General features: G+C 38.5%; 1 protein-coding gene across 1 annotated transcript in view; it reads left to right on the forward strand.

Annotated features, from left to right (window-relative positions):
• LOC128854911 (major royal jelly protein 1) overlaps positions 1 to 17,710 on the forward strand; it is a 32,794-nt gene extending 15,084 nt beyond the window's left edge. The window contains exons 2-5 of the mRNA XM_054089369.1: positions 14,411 to 14,767; positions 14,880 to 15,219; positions 16,204 to 16,390; positions 16,464 to 17,710. Coding sequence (XP_053945344.1) covers positions 14,456 to 14,767; positions 14,880 to 15,219; positions 16,204 to 16,390; positions 16,464 to 17,328 — 1,704 coding nt within the window. The 5' untranslated portion in view covers positions 14,411 to 14,455 and the 3' untranslated portion in view covers positions 17,329 to 17,710. The remainder of the gene's footprint in view (positions 1 to 14,410; positions 14,768 to 14,879; positions 15,220 to 16,203; positions 16,391 to 16,463) is intronic.
• The last annotated feature ends 1,650 nt before the right edge of the window (positions 17,711 to 19,360 follow it).

Consider the following 19,360-nt stretch of genomic DNA (forward strand, 5'->3'; position numbering starts at 1 on the left):
AATTTCCGTTTCAAATTTGTACAAAACTTAAAAAAAATTCTCATAAAAATTTCAAACTTTTAAGCACAAGTTTTAGAAAAATGTTGAGTATACGATTTTATAGCTCATTGAATTTTTAATAATTGAATGCAAGTGGCTCAAAGTTGCGTTGATTTTTGACAATTCTTTCTACCAGCGGTCTTGAGAATTTTCTCCATATAACAAGTTTTCGTATTTTTTTTATATGGGTAAGCAATAAATTTTAAAACATCAACGCTTATTTTTAGCTACTTAAAGCTGTCGAAATAAACCAAAATTTTATGTGTGGCATAGCTGCATACCCAGAAATTTTCTAGAAATTCTGATTAACATGTTTGAAGCTTTGATGGAAATTTGTTGAATGTTTTTGTTTTGGTTGTGGTTGTATATTATTATAAACTATATTTTCATAAGCAATAAAAAAATTAAATAAACAATGAATAAATAACACTAGTCTACAAGGAAAAGTATCCGAAATAATTTAAACTAATATCTGCTTCTCTGTCCATGCAAAATTCGGATTGATAACTAAAATTAATTTATTAGTTTGAGTTTTCGAGATATCCTAACCTAAAAGTGCAAAAAACCCCATTTTTGCCCATATTTGAGGTTATGTAGCCTTGCAGATGTTTTCTTTCACCAAAATTAAAGGATGGCATCTTTTAATACAATCCTTCTTTTTTCAAATGGCGTTGAGTTTGCTCAAATATCATTTTTTTTCGCAGAGATATCGCATTTTGAAATTTTCATGTTTCGAAATTTTCCTACACCTGAAAATCGATGAAGATAACATAGACATGATATATTCGATTACTAATTTTCTTGAATTGAGTCTTATTTTTCTTAAAATTTTGTCTGGGTACCGAGTCACACACAGCCCTAACCCCTAGAAACCACCCCTATCATACCGCGAGCAGGCTAACCCACATAACCGCAAGCAGGCTTTCCCACAAACTCCAAATTTACATACTATTAATCCATATATTTCAGGCCCTCAAACCCAAGAAAATTAGTAAGCGACTATATCATGTCTATGTTATCTTAATCGATTTTCAGGTGTAGGAAAATTTCGAAACATGAAAATTTCAAAATGCGATATCTCTGCGAAAAAAAATGATATTTGAGCAAAGAAAACGCCATTTGAAAAAAGAAGGATTGTATTTAAAGATGCCATCCTTTAATTTTGGTGAAAGAAAACATCTGCAAGGCTACATAACCTCAAATATGGGCAAAAATGGGGTTTTTTGCACTTTTAGGTTAGGATATCTCGAAAACTCAAACTAATAGAGCAATTCTGAGGCCAGATTTGGATTCAGCGCATCATAAACCTTCGGAAATATATAGTCTGGTTTCTGGGTCTCAATGTTGGTTAAATTTTGTCGGCCTGTGTAATCAAAACTTTGCACACTGTCGCACTGGTATATTGGGAGCTCAGGTGAACTAAGTATGAAAAAATTTACAAATTCTCAATAAATTCAATAATTCTTAATAAATAATGACGTCAAGTAATTATTGATCCCTTCAAGTAAGAAACGTTGTATAGTATTTCGTTTAAAAAATTATTTAAACTTTATTATTAAATTCATTGTTAGCTTGTCAGTAACACCTCTTGACAGTTGAAATTGCTGAAACCTACGTGCTACTCGCAATGCAACACGTCACTTCATCAGCGAAAATTGGCAACTCGCACACCAGTATGTATGTATTGTATGTGAAAAGATGATGAAGAGAATCGAAATTGACATATCCAATGCGCCAAGAAGGTGATGAATGTACATAAACTTAGGCAAAATTAGATCAACTGAGTTGGTAAAGAAAAAGTAGCAACAAATATATGTTTGTAGAGCAGCAATGATAAAAACGACATAAAAGCAAATACTTGGGAATACATACAAACATACCGACAACACAATTGTGACGCTGCAATCACCAGCACCGGCAAGTTCCCGCCGTCCAGCAGATTTTTAACATCTGGCGGAATCAAGTCTGCCAACGACTTTTTATGAGTCTCACTTATACGAGTAACACATCTAAATAAACATGCATTTATTGTAACTGTACAGTGATTCTATTACGCGCACTTATACTCAGATGCGTACACAGCGAATGTTTTGGGAGGTTCAGAAACTTTTTCAAAAATCGAAGAGATTTGCAAAACTTAATTGAAGATAACATTGACTAAAAATGTATAACCAAGTGTGATGAAAAGGGAAGATTAGAAAATTCTTCCATTATGCTATAAAAGAAAAAAAAAAATACTGCTGCTAGATCGTATTTCATACAGAGAAAAACGTTAGATGAAATACAAAGCTCTGACCTCTTTGTTGGTTTATTTCTACAATGAAATTAACATTTGTAATTTTCTTCAATAATTTTTGTCCATCTTGAACCGCGTCATAAGAAGTAATACCGCGTCTGAAGAAGACCATATTTTTCCCTATTGGCAAGCAACTTGGCCAACACATTTTCACAAGCCTCTCTTGAGGTCTGTTGTTTTATTATAGATGAAAGTTTGTGCATACTTTAGAATGTGATAATAGATTGGAGCCAAGTCTCGACTATGCTATAGAACCTCCCATCGAAGCCCCCTGAGCTTCTGGTATATTGTTAAAGAAGTACGCGTTCTAGCATTTTCTTGATTGAGCACACAAGTTTGCCCATTCCCTCTTGTCGAGCTAATACTTTAATCTGGTTATCTTAACATAAGGAGTCCGAATTGGGTACTTGGTCGAAGGAGGCAGCTCATATATATATTTATCTATATTATATATATAATTGACGCATACACCCTTTCCGGGTGCTTGGCCCAGCTCCTTCTCCTATTTATGGTGTGCGTATTGATGTTGTTCCGCAAATGAAATGACCTATAGGAGTGATCTATAGGAATAACCTATAGGCAGAAAAAACGTTTTCTTAATTTTGGTATTTCACCGAGATTCGAACCAACATTCTCTCTTGATTCCGAATGACAGTCACGCAGCAACCCATTCGGAAAGACAGTTATTGGTGACGCCTTGTTTGCTATTTTTAAAGCCACAGTGCTAAGGTCTAATAATTCATTATCGTTGAGCTTTAGTCTTTCACGCAAGATGACTGACAGAATCTTATATGCAATATAAAAAAGACATTGGCACGATAACCGATGAAGAACACAGCGCCCCTTTTATTCAGATTGGGCAGAGTGCTCTCAAATTGCAGATAAATGACATTCGTCTGACCATAAAATGCATGCACCTTGCTGGAATTGTTAATCATTTTGACAAACGTGAAACACGGCATGATGGAATGACAAACCTTGCTGCATATTTTGACAGCATGGCTGGCATTGTTAGCTATGCCAACTAGAGTTGGAACAACAGTCATTGCTATCTGATATCCTACAATATAATAGCATGACCCATATTATTAGTGGCAAGTCGACTTGGTTATAATATAATTCTATCAAATAAAAGAAAAAAATTTACGAAACCCCCTCGAAAAGAAAAGTAAACAGGCACCACTGCACGCACCGTCGATAAACTGAATGAATTGAATGAATGAAAGAGGTGAACCAAATAATGATTTCAACTTCGCAGTGTTATACAAGTATGAATATATGCGGAGTTATTCCTGAGGAATGTAATGTTGTTAAGCCTCTGAATATTCCCGTTCGCATTAACCATTGACTTATTGGTACTTATTTGGTAACACTGAGACAATGTGTGCTACACAAGCACCAACCCACGGTCTATTGCAACAAACATGCAAATATGCGCTACCTGCAACTAGTTCGGCTATTTGCGTTTTTTTTTCAACTTTAAGACCCCTTAACACCAATTGTTGAAATGGTTGTAGTTACTAAGGTCCATAACTAAGTGAAACAAATTTCTAATGGTCACACAATCGTTACATTTCTGTACACGCTCAAATTACACAAATTTTATTTGATGAAAATCATAAAAAAATTATTGGCTGAACTGGTTTTTTTTAACAAGATATAAAAGGCAATTTTTGTGCGACAGAGTAAAATAACATACATACATGCATATAATTATTATCAAAAAATAATTAAATAGCAATCTCCTATTGCAGATAATGAATGGAGTCATGTGCAATATTTCTTCATATTGAACAGCTTTAAGACTTGGTAGTGCCACGAATATCTGTATGTGCACTCTGCGACAAAGCGATGGCACATTAATATTTATTTTTATCCACCAAAGACATGTGGGGTATATGTAAAACTTTTAGTCTTACACTTTAGTGGGGCAAAATTAATCAACAAATTGGTTTTGAATAAAAAAACAAAAAAATGAGTTTGAGTGATGAAAATCTTTATTTTGACCTTTACGCGCTTTATTATATATATAAATATATATATAGTTGACGCGTACACCCGTTTTGGGTGTTTGGCCGAGCTCCACCTCCTATTTGTGGCGTGCGTCTTGTTTCTGTTCCACAAATCGAGGGACCTACAGTTTAAAGCCGACTCCGAACGGCAGATTTTTTTATGAGGAGCTTTTTCATGGCAGAAATATACTTGGAGATTTGCCATTGCCTGCCGAGGGGCGGCCGCTATTAGAAAAACTTGTCCATCATTTTGGTGTTTCACCGAGATTCGAACCTACGTTCTCTCCAAATCCCGAATGCTATTCAAGCACCAATCCATTCGGCTACGGTGGCCGCAATTACCGTAAGTGTTTTTTGTCTTTTCAAAAGGTATCTATTTTTTTTAAATTTCTTTAACAATCAAAGCAGTAAAGTTAATGTCCACACACTTCCATTTTGACCGAATAATCTCTTTATTTTTGACGATGATTATTTCTTTTACAAATTCATATAGAGACTCATTGATGACATTATGCCAAACGCACTGAATTAATTATTTTCTATCTGGAAAAATTATGTTTGCGAGATTTGATTACTAAAACTTACCTACTATCTAATGCTTGACAGAAAAATTTGTTTTCCTCTAAGCGTTATTATGATAAAATCACGGCGCAAGCCGAACTAAATTTATGCAGGAAAAATCATTACACTTTAGGCGAAAGTCCTCTTTTGCCATTTAATAAGTATGTAAGCTCACCCAAATTTTGTATATTTTGTTCCCGCTCAATAGAGGTTTTTATGTAAATTTTGTGAAACAATAACTGTCCACATTCTTATTCTTACACTCCGATTTCCAAGCCAAACTGAATCAAAAACAAAAAACAAAATATTTTTTGGTAGTTAAATTCTTTGTATGGGTGCACTTGTTGGCAAAACATAAATAAATTAAAAATTTTAAGGAAGTTTAAATTACTTTTTAAGAAAATTTGTTTTATAAAATAGATATTATGCGTACAAATTTTAATTATTGTAAATACTATTTCGTAAATAATATATTAAAATAAAACACAACAAACCCTTGACTTACTCTTTTTATTATTTCTTATTAGAATGATTCACTGAAAATAATCTTTGAAATCAAATTGTGCCACGTCAATCTCTTCAGATTGCAACTTAAACAGCTAATATGAATGGATATTTTTCTGCTAAAAAATAGGTGCAAGGCTGAAGAATACTTCAGGTGCACCTATACGTAGAATTACTTGGAATTTAAAAGAAGTTATTATTAAACCCTCGGCTTTTGTCAGTGACACCGGAAACAGAATTGTTAAAGCAGTTTTTGCAAATATACTCCAAATTAATACAACGGAGACCATACTTTCCCACGTCGGTCGGTTGAAAGCTACCGGAGCAATCTAGACTAATGTCCGTCCAAGGGCTGGCATGTTCATAGTATTCCCCAAAAAATTATCGGGAAGTTTTTATGTTGTTGTAACGACAACAACAATGAGCACTACTAATATAGTTCGAAAAATGTTTACATATTGCTGCTAAGGTAGCCAAATATATTCAATAGAAACAAAAATGTAGCTATTAATTTTTTTAGACGTATTTTTATAACTTGTTTTTACATTTGGTGCACCCCCTTTAAGCGCTTAAAATCAGGCCTTTTCATATTTTTAGTTGATGCAATTGTTAAAATTGGTATAAATGGTAAATTTTCAGCGTACCCAGACAAGAAGAAATAAGATCAGAGGCCTTGAGAAAAACATCAATCACCGCACCACTTCAATTTAATACTTCAACCGAAGGTTTGAATATATTATAATGAGTCTCGAAGTTAAAAATCCCGGAATTCCTAAAATTTGGGAACATAAAGAAATCCTCTTATCTCTGTTTTGCATTTTAAACCTTAAACGAAAATTCCAGCCAAATTCACAATATGTCGATAAGAAAAGTTATCGGTTTGTAAAGGAACACTTACTTCATCATTTCCTTATATTTTTTTCTCACTGAAAAGTATTTAATTGCTAAGGATTGAATATTTGTATATTATTGAGACAACTCTTTGCCGCTTTCGGGTATAATCTTATTATATATAGTCATATATATATAATAGTTATCTGTAGCCCATTTCGCGCAGTTTTTTACCCGGATTTTTTAAATGCCTCCGATTTTTTTGTACGGTTTTGCTTCTTTTGCGTGGATTTTTTGCGACGAAGACGCTGCCTGTTGTGTTACTTCTCAATTTACAACGGCATAGTTTCGACACGGATTTGAAAAGGCAAAATACCTTAAAGAATTATTTTTTTAGTTATTATCCCGACAAAGAATATTTCACGGTACTTAGTCATAACCATCAAAAGTTAATGGAAGGTTACCGCAATACTTATGAGGATATAAAAGGAAAAACGTCTCAACATTTAATGACCAATTACATATTTATATAATAAATAACAAAACCATTTTTGGCCTGTATGACTTCCTTCAAAGTATATTCATATACAGGATGTTCGGTAACAGAATTAGGTTTTATAAAGGGTGGTTAAGTTTCAAGGGCCAATGTTGATTTTGAAAAAAATTCAATGGTTTTAGAAAATTATTGTCATTTCTCCTTATTATGATAATATTGGTATGGCTCAATCACGTATGGAACAAAATATTGGCCAAATGGCCACCGCGGCCTCGGCGGCACACCTCCATCCGATGTTCCAAATTTTCGATGACGCTGAGGCATAATTGAGATTCTTCCTTTAGCTCTTGAATTGTTGCCCAAAGAAAGAAGTCCAACGGTGGCGTTGACATTTAGGAGTGGTTCACATTCAACATCGGCCCTTGAAATTTAACGTGATTCGTGTGCAACTTCTTGTCATAGATTCTGTTCACGTTACAATATTCGATGTTTACGTTCACGTTATGCCCCAAAAGATAATTTGTTTCGTTCGTGGGTGCGAAGGTTCCGGGCAACAATTTTGGTGACAAACAGGCAGACATCGAGAACAAATGAAAATATTGAACTCGTTGCTACAACAGGCCAAAAGAGAGCGGCTACTTTGGAATTTCCAAAAGCTATTGGGCCTAAAATATTGAGGAAGGATACTAGATTTCACCCTTTCAAAACGTGTAAGAGTTTAAGCGATTACAATTTGCGAAAATTTTCTGCAAGCGAATGTTGGAGCAACTTCGAACGGTACACAGTATCTTTCATTTTCATTTAAAACGTCAATAGCATGGGCAAGCAGTGGAATAATTGCACAATATTTTTTTTTAAATCGTTGAGGACAAGCAATTTCTGTGGACGGTATTTCTTATCGGCTCATGCTGAATGATTATTTCCTGCCCATAATGAGAGAATATCCTTCTTTCAGCAAAATTGCCGTTTTGTACATATCCTGGTAACATAGATCGCCCAATCTCATCCCAATGGACTTTCTTCTGTAGGGGTACCTCAAAAATAAAGTCTTTGAAACAAACCCAGCGACCACTTCAGCACTAAAAGAAAATATCTTTCGTGAGGTGAATGGCATCCCGACGCCGCTTCTCCAGCGAGTGGCACGGAGTACGCAGGCCAAAGTGTGTACGCCACGTAAAGGTCAACATTTAGAGGAAATCATTTTTAGAAATAAAATTCATACTTATGTTCTTTGTAATAGTTATTGAAATAAATTAGAAATTATTTTATAATTTAGACTTTAATTCCTAGTTTTGCCACCGTACAACCTGTATAAGTAAGCAGTGCTCTATTTTATTACTGTAGTGAACTTGTTTGAACTCTTATACTGTACCCTAAAACAGCATAAAAATAAGTTTTTTAGTATAAATAAAATACGTAAAATATCTTTTGATTCATGGCCTTTTTTAATTGGATGATACAGAAAAATTATATGAAAATTAGCAGGGTTGGGCATTTCGCACTACCACTAAATTGCACTACCACTAATTTTTTAGTGGTAGTTAAAATAAAGGTTTCACTATCACTAAATCTTCAGTTTTTCAATGCTTTAACTATCCGCTTTATGAATTAATTATTTAGTGCACTATGCCAAACCCTGAAAATTAGTTTTTTTACGACTTTTTTCTTAATTGGGATCGAGTAAGCGATTCTACGACTTATTTTACGCGGGTCCGATGAGTTTCCGAATAGGAATACGCGTTCAAAAAAGAAGTTAAGTGACACTTAGGCTGACGGGAATGTTGCTGATTGCGTCAATTAAGTAACTCCATATTATTCAAATTGCAGGCTTACATGTTTGGATTGCTTTCCATTTAACAACTATTTCCTTTTTTTACAGTAAGTATGCGTATTACAATCTAAATTCAAAATACCATTCTTGACTAGTTAAATATTTCCTTTCAAAACTGCTCAACCATAGACAAGAAAATGAAAAATGATACTGACTCATTAGTTTGCCATAAACCGGCGCGCAACACTTAGCCAACTTAAGTTATACGCAAGTGTAAATAAAAAAAATTAAATGGTATTTTTTAATCAACTTCATTTCTGGACATTTAAACCAATTTTTCGTTTTTGAAGTGTCACACTTGACGCTTAAATGTAACCAAGGAGAAGTGTAAATTTAGAAAAGTATATATTTGCGACTTTGCGCCGTTTATTCAATTTGTTCATTGGCACTTTTCCATATAAGTGTGCGAGAGAAGGGGGCGGTTAGTTGTGGTTATTTTTGCTCGTTTTGCCATGTCGATTTGAAGACAATTAATTTGAAAAAAAAGAAAAAACAAAAAACTAAAGGTGTTTCAAAATTAGGCGCCAGCGCATGGCCTTGTTATCTCAATCATTAATCAATAATCAATCAGTGCTTTTTTTTTTTTTTTTTTTTTTTTTTTACGAGGAGGAAGCATCGAAAGCCTGTACCCCGTCAGTGTAGGACTTTAACCCAAACTAAACCTCCTACCGTCCATGTACCGATCCCCTCCCGGTACTACCGTTAAGTAAATCGTCGGGAAGGCGGTTGAACTCTAGGCTCTACGTCAGTTACACTTCACATGCAGTCCGTCAAAAGTTTTATTAAGTGAGTCGCTCTTTCTCCCTGCATTCGCCTCTCCGGCTAATGGCGACGCTCTTACCATGCTGGGAGCAAAGATAGAAGAGCTAGCAAAAATGATGGTACTGCAGAGACATGTAAATCAACAGATGAGAGGTGTTGTCTCATCAATCTCTGCATTACACAAAAAAGTAAAGCAAGAGCAGAATAACTTGGCTACGCATAATAAAGCCAAATCAGGTGTCGAGAAGGCCACTCAAACACCTTTTGCAGAAAATGCTAAAGCCAATGGGAAGAGGACAAGGGCTCAATATAGAGGGAATTCCTCTCCTGAAAATTCCCCGCAGCCAATAGGAAAGCGTACGAGAAGCATTTCACTTAGTGTGCAGGCTTCACATTTGGAGGGCACATGCAAGCAAGGAACCAATGATAGGCTGCCAAGAGGAAACAAACCCACATCCAATGAGAATGAAGGGTGGGTGGAAGTACGTCGAGCTAAGCGTCGCACAACACCTACGCAGACTTTGGCAGCGGCAGAAAGCAGAAGCGGCGGTACCTTCTCGGAGATAGTGCGTCAAGGGGGCGAAAAGCAGCGAATTAGGGCCAGACCAGACGCTTTTATTATTTCTAATAAAGGCGAGGGGTCTTATGCGGACATTCTCCGTGTAATTAAATCGGAGCCAAGCCTCTCACAACTCGGCGATATGGTGACAAAAATTAGGAAAACGCAAAAAGGTGAAATGTTATTCCAACTAAAAACGCGGGGCGAGGCAGACAATGCGCAATACCAGGGCTTGGTAGAAAAAGTTCTTGGCGATAAAGCCGAAGTTAGAGTTCTGACTCATGAATTAACAATAGAGTGCAGGGATCTTGATGAAGTGTCTACAAGGGAAGATGTAGTACAAGCCATAGTAGATCAATTCAATTTACCAAACATCAACGTAGCGGCAGTGAAAAGTTTACGTAAATCATACGGGAATACGCAAATAGCGACACTAAATCTTCCGGTAAGCGCTGCAAATTTGCTCCTTTCTAAAGGGAAATTGAAAGTTGGATGGGTGGTCTGCCGCCTGCGGAGGATTATTCATCCAACGCGATGTTTCCGTTGTCTAGATTTTGGCCATATATCGAAAAACTGTACGAATTGCGATAGATCCAAGATGTGTAGGAGATGCGGAAATGAAGGACATGTAGCAAAAGACTGCACAAATGCACCAAAATGTCTTCTATGTCAACTAGCCAAGGAAGAGCTATCCGACCACATATCTGGTAGTAGCAGGTGTCCAGCCTACAAAAGAGCTTTAGCCAAAGCATCAACATGAGGAGTATGCAATTAAATTTAAATCATTGTGAGGCGGCTCAAGATTTATTGAAGCAGACGGTGATAGAGATGAAGGTTGACGTAGCAATAATCTCAGAGCCCTACAAGATTCCTTCGCGCAACGATTGGGTAGCAGATAGAACACGAAAAGCAGCAATATGGACTTGTGGTACCCACCCGTTTCAGAAAGCGGATCCAGTAGATGCGAGAAAGGGCTTCGTTTGGGTCCTTGTCAAAAGTTGCCATATTTGCAGCTGCTATGCACCCCCTAGCTGGACGATTCAGGAGTTCCGGGAGTTCCTAGATCATATTGTAGAGACTGCGAGAGGTCGTCACCCGGTCGTCATAGCCGGCGACTTTAATGCATGGGCAGTGGAATGGGGCAGTAGGAGAACGAACGCCAGAGGCGCGGCTTTATTGGAGGCGCTCGCTCCGCTAGATTTGGTCATAGCCAACGATGGAAGAACATCCACCTTTCAAAGAGATAGTAAGGAGTCCATAATAGACATCACTTTTACTAGTGGCTCCTTGGCTAGATGCGTCAAATGGAAGGTCAGCGAGCATTATACCCACAGCGATCATCAAGCCCTAATTATAGACATCCCGGAAGGAAAAGAAGACAACAATTATATCTCTGCTAGTAATTCTCTGCACCAGGCATGGAGACTGACAACACTGGACAAACCTCTATTCAACTTTGTATTAAACGAGGTCATAGAGCGCGTACAAGAAGAGAAATCAGCAGCAAGGGCAGCAAATAGGCTTGTGCAAGACATTATAGTAGCCTGCGAAGCATCGATGGCCCGTAAAGTAAAAGGCTGTCATCGGAAGCAAGTATACTGGTGGAATGACACAATCAAAGAACTAAGGGCGAAATGCTTCAGAGAGAGAAGGATCTGCCAAAGACTACGGAATACTGCGGAGCATCAAATTAGGCTGGCAAATTTTAAAAATTTTCGAAAGCAGTTAAAAAATGAGATCCGGCGAAGTAAAGCAGCCTCATTTAATCAGCTATGCAACGAGGCAGACAAAAACATATGGGGTAATGCATACAGAGTAGTAATGTCTAAAATTGTTAAAGCGCCGCAAGTAAAATGCCCTAACTTGCTAAATAATATAGTTCGGACCCTGTTTCCTCACCGCAAAACAGATCCAATGTCATACATTTCAGCATCTATAAATGACATTGATGATATAACACCTGAAGAAGTGGTACAAGCAGCAAAAATGATTGGAGATCGCAAAGCTCCCGGCCCGGATGGGATTCCGAACATAGCATTAAAAACAGCCATCCTGGAAAATCCCCAGACATTTGCTAGGGTGATGCAATTGTGTCTCGAGCAAGGCGTGTTCCCGAATTTCTGGAAGAGGCAAAGACTAGTGCTGCTCCCGAAGCCAGGGAAGCCACCAGGCATACCAGGATCCTACCGTCCCCTATGCCTCCTTGACACGATGGGCAAGCTTTTAGAGCGGCTTATTAACAACAGAATACAGCCGTACACTGAATGCGAGGCGGGACTATCCCCGTACCAGTATGGTTTCCGAAAGCGAAGGTCTACTACAGCGGCAATACAAAAGGTGGTCACGATTGCTACAGACGCGATCGCAGGCAAACGATGGAGAGGCGGTGATAAGCAATACTGCGCAGTAGTGACTTTAGATGTGAAAAACGCCTTCAACTCAGCAGACTGGGGGCACCTTCTGAAGGCACTTAAAAAGCTATCTGTTCCGGCATACATATATAATATTGTCAGAAACTATCTGAGCGATCGAGTTTTAGAATACGACACAGAAGGTGGAATAAAAAAGTATAAGATTACAGCAGGTGTGCCACAGGGCTCAGTGCTAGGCCCCACGCTTTGGAATATTATGTATGACGAAGTGTTCCGACTCCCATTTCCAACAGATGTACACATCGTTGGCTTTGCGGATGACATAGCTCTCGTAATTGTAGCTAAACTGGTGAGCGATATCGAAGTCAAAGCAAACACTGCAATTGCTACCGTAACAAACTGGCTGGATAGCGTAGGTTTATCCATTGCAGCGGAGAAAACGGAAGCGGTCCTCATCAGTACCCGCAAGAAACCAGAGATAGCCTCTTTCAGCATAGGCACACATAATTTTAAATCGTCTCGTCAGCTCAAATATCTGGGTGTTATAATTGACGACCGGCTCAGTTTTGGCCCACATGCGGAATATATAACCCACAAAGCATCAAGAATGTTCAGTGCGCTCTCTAGAATGCTCCCGAATGTGGGTGGGCCGAGAAGCAGCAAACGCAGGCTATTATCTAGCGTCATCGCATGCACCCTGCTATATGCAGCACCAGTATGGGCAAAATCCATGAAGGTAAAAGCATATAGAAGACCGTACGAAGCCATGTACAGACTTTGCGCACTGAGGGTGATAAGCGCATATAAAACCACCTCTGACGAAGCGGCAATGGTGATCGCAGGCATGATTCCGATAGATATATTGGCGGAAGAAAGAGCGAGAGTGTTCGTGCAGAAAGAACAGGACCACAGTAACATATCCGCGATCATAAAAAGAGAGAAGGCTACATCCATGCTGAAATGGCAGGAGCGTTGGGAAAACGCGACAAAGGGAAGGTGGACTTATACACTAATCCCAAAAATCGAAAAATGGCTAAATAGAAGCTATGGTGAGCCTAATTTCCAGCTAACGCAATTTTTGACAGGCCATGGTTGCTACCAGAAGTATCTACATCGCCTTAGGATACGTGATTCGCCTTTATGTCGAATATGCCATGAAGAGGAAGATGCAAGACATGTATTTTTTGTATGCCCGCGATTTGTGACTATCAGAGAGGATTTAGCTTCACTATCAGATGATCCGATAGTACCAGAAAACATAGTGGACATCATGATGTCTTCAAAGTATGCGTGGGATAAGATCTCGGCCGCAATTAGCCAAATAATGTATGCATTAAAGCTCGCAGACATATCCGAGGTCAGCGGCAGATAAACAGACGATACTTGACAAAGGAACGAACTCTTAAGTCGACGTGTGACAAGTATGGTGGGAGGGGGTGGACAGGCCCAACTGGGGTGGTTTGCTTCGGTAACAAACAAAACTGGGGGAGGATTAAAGTACATGCAACTTTTGACGGACTGCATGTGAAGTGTAACTGACGTAGAGCCTAGAGTTCAACCGCCTTCCCGACGATTTACTTAACGGTAGTACCGGGAGGGGATCGGTACATGGACGGTAGGAGGTTTAGTTTGGGTTAAAGTCCTACACTGACGGGGTACAGGCTTTCGATGCTTCCTCCTCGTAAAAAAAAAAAAAAAAAAAAAAATCAATCAGTGCTTATGTATGTCTGTGCGTGCAATGTGCAGACGTGTAAATGTTACAATTTAAATGCCAAAAAAATGATTACTCATTACTCGTAAGTGTTGGTCCCGCAGCGGTTTGCCAATTAAGTTATTAACACAAATAAGTGCCAGGTACTTCAAGATGTCATGTTTGATGGTTTCATTGCCTGATTGGCTCAAATGATTGAAAAAGAAAAACACATAAAGCAAAATATCAAAAAACCATCAGCAAACGCCGGCTTACCTTTGGTGGTAATTGCTTAAGCTATCACTTGTCGAAAATCTCAACAAGTCACAAATCTAAATCTAATACATACATATTTACATACTTTACATTAAAATAATTTATTACAACTCAGCGCATTTACCAAGTCATTAAACCAATATAAACTTGAAATTGTTGCATTCATTCATTCATTTTACAGTAAATTGTGCCGCTGCATAGTTGTAAGCAGCTTAAGCAAATAGCCATGAAGCATTTTACAGCCGCCGTAACGCTCTTGATCTTCGCTGCCGTGGCTGCCGGCTGGTGGACCGTAGATGCGTTGGCTGAGTCCTCAACCTTGCAGACGGCTAAACAGTGGAAGCTGTTCACGTATAATTTCCTACCACATGCCCCCATACACGATTTAAATTTCTACAATCCATCGAATGTGCTGGCAACCGGTATTGCAGTCACCTATGACCGGATTTTCATAGCGACGCCAAAATTGTTCTCTGGCGTATCGTCGACCGTGAATGTCGTTTCGAAGGCGGAGTTCGGTGATTCACCGGCGCTGCAGGTGAGCACTACATACCACATAGTCAAGTTGAAAAAACCCCAAATACATACAAACACACGCACATATGTAAATATTTGCATTCTCGCACGTTTTTGCATACATTTCCTTTCAGGCCTACCCAGACTGGTCATTTTCGACAACCGGTCGCACAGACTTCAACTGTAGCGACTTAGTATTGGTGTCTGTATATCGCATGCGTATCGATTCATGCAATCGCTTATGGCTTCTAGATGCTGGAGTTTCACGCTCACTCGAAGACTACGAAATAACCTGTCCGCCGAAGATTTTAATTATCGACTTGCATACCGATCAAGTGGTGCGGCGTGTGGATTTCCCTGCAGAAATTCTGCGTGGCGAGTCTTTGTTTACGAATCTGGTCATCGACGAGGGAACAGCGACGGCTGGCAACTGTGACGATGTGTTTGCATATATTTCCGATACAGTAGAACCAGGTGAGTAAAGTAAAAAAAGAGTAAATGACTTGTGAAGAAACAGGTAACACCATGCGACTAAAGTCAACTTTTTTGCTACCCAGAAAAATCGCATAGCAAAAAATGTTGTTTAATAGGTGGATTTATCATCTTTCGTTTGATATCCGTATTACTAACATTGAATAAGCATTTAAAACTAGTTTATGAAGCTTTAGTCTTTAGAAACTTTAAAGTCCTTTTGAGAGTTAAATTGATAAGAAAACGAAAAACTGAGTACGTAGCATTACTGCATAAAACCCATGTATAGTTACGCGTGCAAATGAAATGTTTGCGGGAAAACGTATACTGCCAATAATGTAATCATCCCCCAAATTAACGTCACAAAATATTTCGGCATGCATCTTGATAGCAAACTTACATGGAAAACCCATATTTTCCCCAAACGTAAAGCTCTGGGAATAAAACTTAGAAACCTAAATTGGTTACTACATCAAAATTCCCATGTTTCTCTTAAAATTAAGCTCTCACTTTACTCAGCTATCTTGAAACCGATATGGGCATATGGCATTCAACTTTGGGGCACTGCAGCTAACTCCAACATCGAATCACTTCAAAGATTCCAGTCGAAAACACAAATGCACAAATTCATCGTGATCTCAAAGTACTCACAATAATAAGAAAATATGACATATCACACAACACACGACTATAATCGCACTCAAACCCTATTTTCACAGGAATAATTGCAAATCCCATAACCTTCACCAGACTCAAGAGACAATCTACAAAAGACCTCATATGTTAATAAATTAGTCTAAATTATTAATGATCATAAAATTAGTAAATGGTTGCACCACTGGGTGTATTCCATAAATATTTTTTTCTCTTAAATGAATTAAATAACTTTAAGTAAAAATATTGCTTAATGTTTAAAATACAGATCGCCATAAAGAAATGGATTAAAAATTAACGTATATATGTATGTATATCTTTCCCATTTTTCAGGCATCATCGTTTATGATAGTGGTCGTGATGTTACCTGGCGCGTATCCCATCCGGCTATGTATCCAGATCCAGATTTTGCGCAATCAGAGATTCTCAACGATCGTTTCATATTGATGGATGGCGTTGTGGGCTTAGCGTTCGACACCAAATTGGGAGTCCTATACTTCCAACCATTGGCTACTGATCGGTACGACATGAAACAATCTTGCCTTTAACACCTTACTTACACATCACTTACTTAATTTTCAATTATCTGACAGTTTATTCTCCGTCACCCGAGATGTGCTGCGTGCTGGACCGCTCGCTCAAAACGAAATACTCAAAGTGAAATTGGTCGGTAAGAAATCATCACAGGGTATCGCACTCACCGTTTCGCCCATCGACAGTAGCGTTATTTTCAGTCCACTTACTGAAACCGCAATTGCTTCATGGAATCCCAGCAGTAACAACCAAGTGGTTCTCGCCCACGACCGTGATCGCCTACAATTTGTTGCCGACATGACGACAACACCAGTTGAGCCGGGTATTGTTTATGCTGTATCATCAAAATTTCATCGATTTTTCCTAAAAAATCTGCATCATGATGAAGTTAATAACCGTGTGCTCCGTTTGACATTAAACAATGACTATGGTCCATCACACGGCGCCTTCGCTCAGTCATACAATTTGCACGCAATCAACAAAGCCTCCAACCATTTCGGCAGTCCATATAAAACCAATGACTTGGACAAAACAAATGTTATTGGTTTTGGAAATTATGTCTACAATAATTTGCACGGAGGTGTGAAGCCTCAACAACCTTATAACTATGAAACCGTCGGTCTTATCAACTTCTCGTTACGGAATCCCTTTACTGCTCTTAATGCGGGGGAATCATTTCCACCGCGCAAAGAACAACGTGCGAATGATCAACGACCCTCATTCCTGGATACTTTGAATGGTGTAGGTGGTTCCACTAGCCCCGATCTTCGTTACCTCATACCAACAACGTCATCGCCGACACCACATGGCGGTCTGCACACTTCGATTCCCTTTGGTGCTGATTATAGTCTACATCGCCATCTACGCAATGCCGAAGGGCAAGAAGTAGCCGAGGCAACAAAGTCAACCACTGTGAAACAGTGAAGAGGAAATAAAAGTGGGTGGTATTGAGGTGGTAAATACATATGTATGTGGCTTGAAGTCCAAACTTGTGTGCCTCAATAACTAGCATTTATTCGTCTGTCGAAAACAGTGTGTACTATGTACAGCCACTTGGGAAGTATAATTTATGTATGTGTGTATATTAAAGTTTTTAGTATATTTAGTGAAAATTATAATTGTAGGTGTATGTGCAGACGTACATACATATGTGTACAAACAAATCGGTACAGATATTTGTATACAAATAAATTAATTCCAATTACTTCAGTCACAGACTACTTACATACATACGTATGTATATATGAATGTAGAAATCATTTAATTTTTATTGTAAATAAACAAATAAAACAATTCTCATATACTAACTTGTTTTGAAAGTTTTAATAGACCTGCAATAGTTCATTGGATTAAAGCATACTGCAATTGCGGTCAATTAATTATTTTTTATGCTATGAAGAAATGGAATAACTTAGGCAAATGCTTCAAATATGTAAGTTTTTTACGGACGTTATAGTAGTGCGCTACCTTGTAATAACCCAATGAAACCAAAAGAAGCCTCTTCTTGTGGAGTGGAGTGGCGTGAAGCCCCATTTTGCGAGAGAAAAACATTAAGTAGCCGATTACGTATTCGATGACGGTGTAAGTAAGTTATCTGATGGTTCCAGGACACTCCGGTGTTCAAGGAATGAATTGGCCAACCGTGGATCAGCGGGAAACCGCACACCACAAGGGCCAAAGCCAATAATCGGAATCAGTTCCGCAGGAATCATGAATTGGATCAGTGATTATGTAGGCAATCTACAGGGTGAACGATATGAAGTGTTACCAACTTCACACTGCTTGTATCTGTAAAACAACTCACGACATCAACGTCAAAATTGTTCTAATGACAGTTCATAATACTATTTACTATATAAGCCATCAAAAGCATTTGCGTCTCAGTTTTGTTGAATTTTTTTTCTGTGATGGAATTCAAACGTAATAGTGTGATTGCGTTATATTTGGCTGGAAAATCCCAACCAGCCATTGTTCGTGAGCTCAGTCACCTCAAAGTGAATAAAATGTTTGTGTATCGCACTATAAAACGTTATAATGATACTGGTAGGATTGTAAAACGCTATGGAGCTGGACCAAAAAAAACCGCAACAACGTCAGAAATGGTTCGGAAAGTGAAGGCTCGACTTGAACGAAATCCACGTCGAAGTGGAAGAAAAATTGCCAAAGAACTGAAAATATCGCAAGACAGCATTCGCCGCATATTGGAAAATGAGCTCAAGGTCAAGGCTTACAAGATCCAAAAAGCACACGATCTTTCACTCCAGCAAAAAAAAGTTCGGTGCGAAAGAGCAAAGGAGTTGTTGCGCTTGCCCGAACGTGGCGAATTTCCTAACATTGTGTTTTTTGATGAAAAAAATTTCCCAATTGACCAGTTCGTAAACACTCATAACGATCGTGTTTACTTGACCGAACGCTCATACGAGAATTTGAGCCTGCGTATGGCCACTCGAAGCAATTTCCCATCGCGAGTAATGGTTTGGGCCGCAGTGACCGCTGATGGATGTCTCCAATCGTTTTTATCGAGCCGGGTGTCAAAGTGAAAGCGACTTATTATCGGGAAAATGTTTTAGAAGCTGCTTCAGAGCTGTGGACACGCAAACATTTCGGTCGTAGACCATGGACGTTCCAACAGGACTCGGCACCGTCTCATAGAGCTCGTGTGAACCAAGAATGGTTAAAAAATCATGTTCCACACTTCATTTCGTCCACACAATGGCTTTCGAATTCGCCAGATGCAAATCCGATGGACTATTCCATCTGGTCCATTTTGGAGAGCAAGGTGAGGACTAAAAAATATGCCAGTATGGATGCGCTGAAAAAAGCGATTATACGAGAATGTGCCAAAATACCTCAATATCACATTCGTGCAGCATGCAACTCATTTTTTGACCGTTTGAAGGCTATAGTCAAGGCAAAAGGTGGTCATATCGAGCTAAAGTGAATATATGTTAAAATT

Source organism: Anastrepha ludens, chromosome 2, assembly GCF_028408465.1.
Source record: "Anastrepha ludens isolate Willacy chromosome 2, idAnaLude1.1, whole genome shotgun sequence".
In the NCBI taxonomy this organism is placed as follows: Eukaryota; Metazoa; Arthropoda; class Insecta; order Diptera; family Tephritidae; genus Anastrepha; species Anastrepha ludens.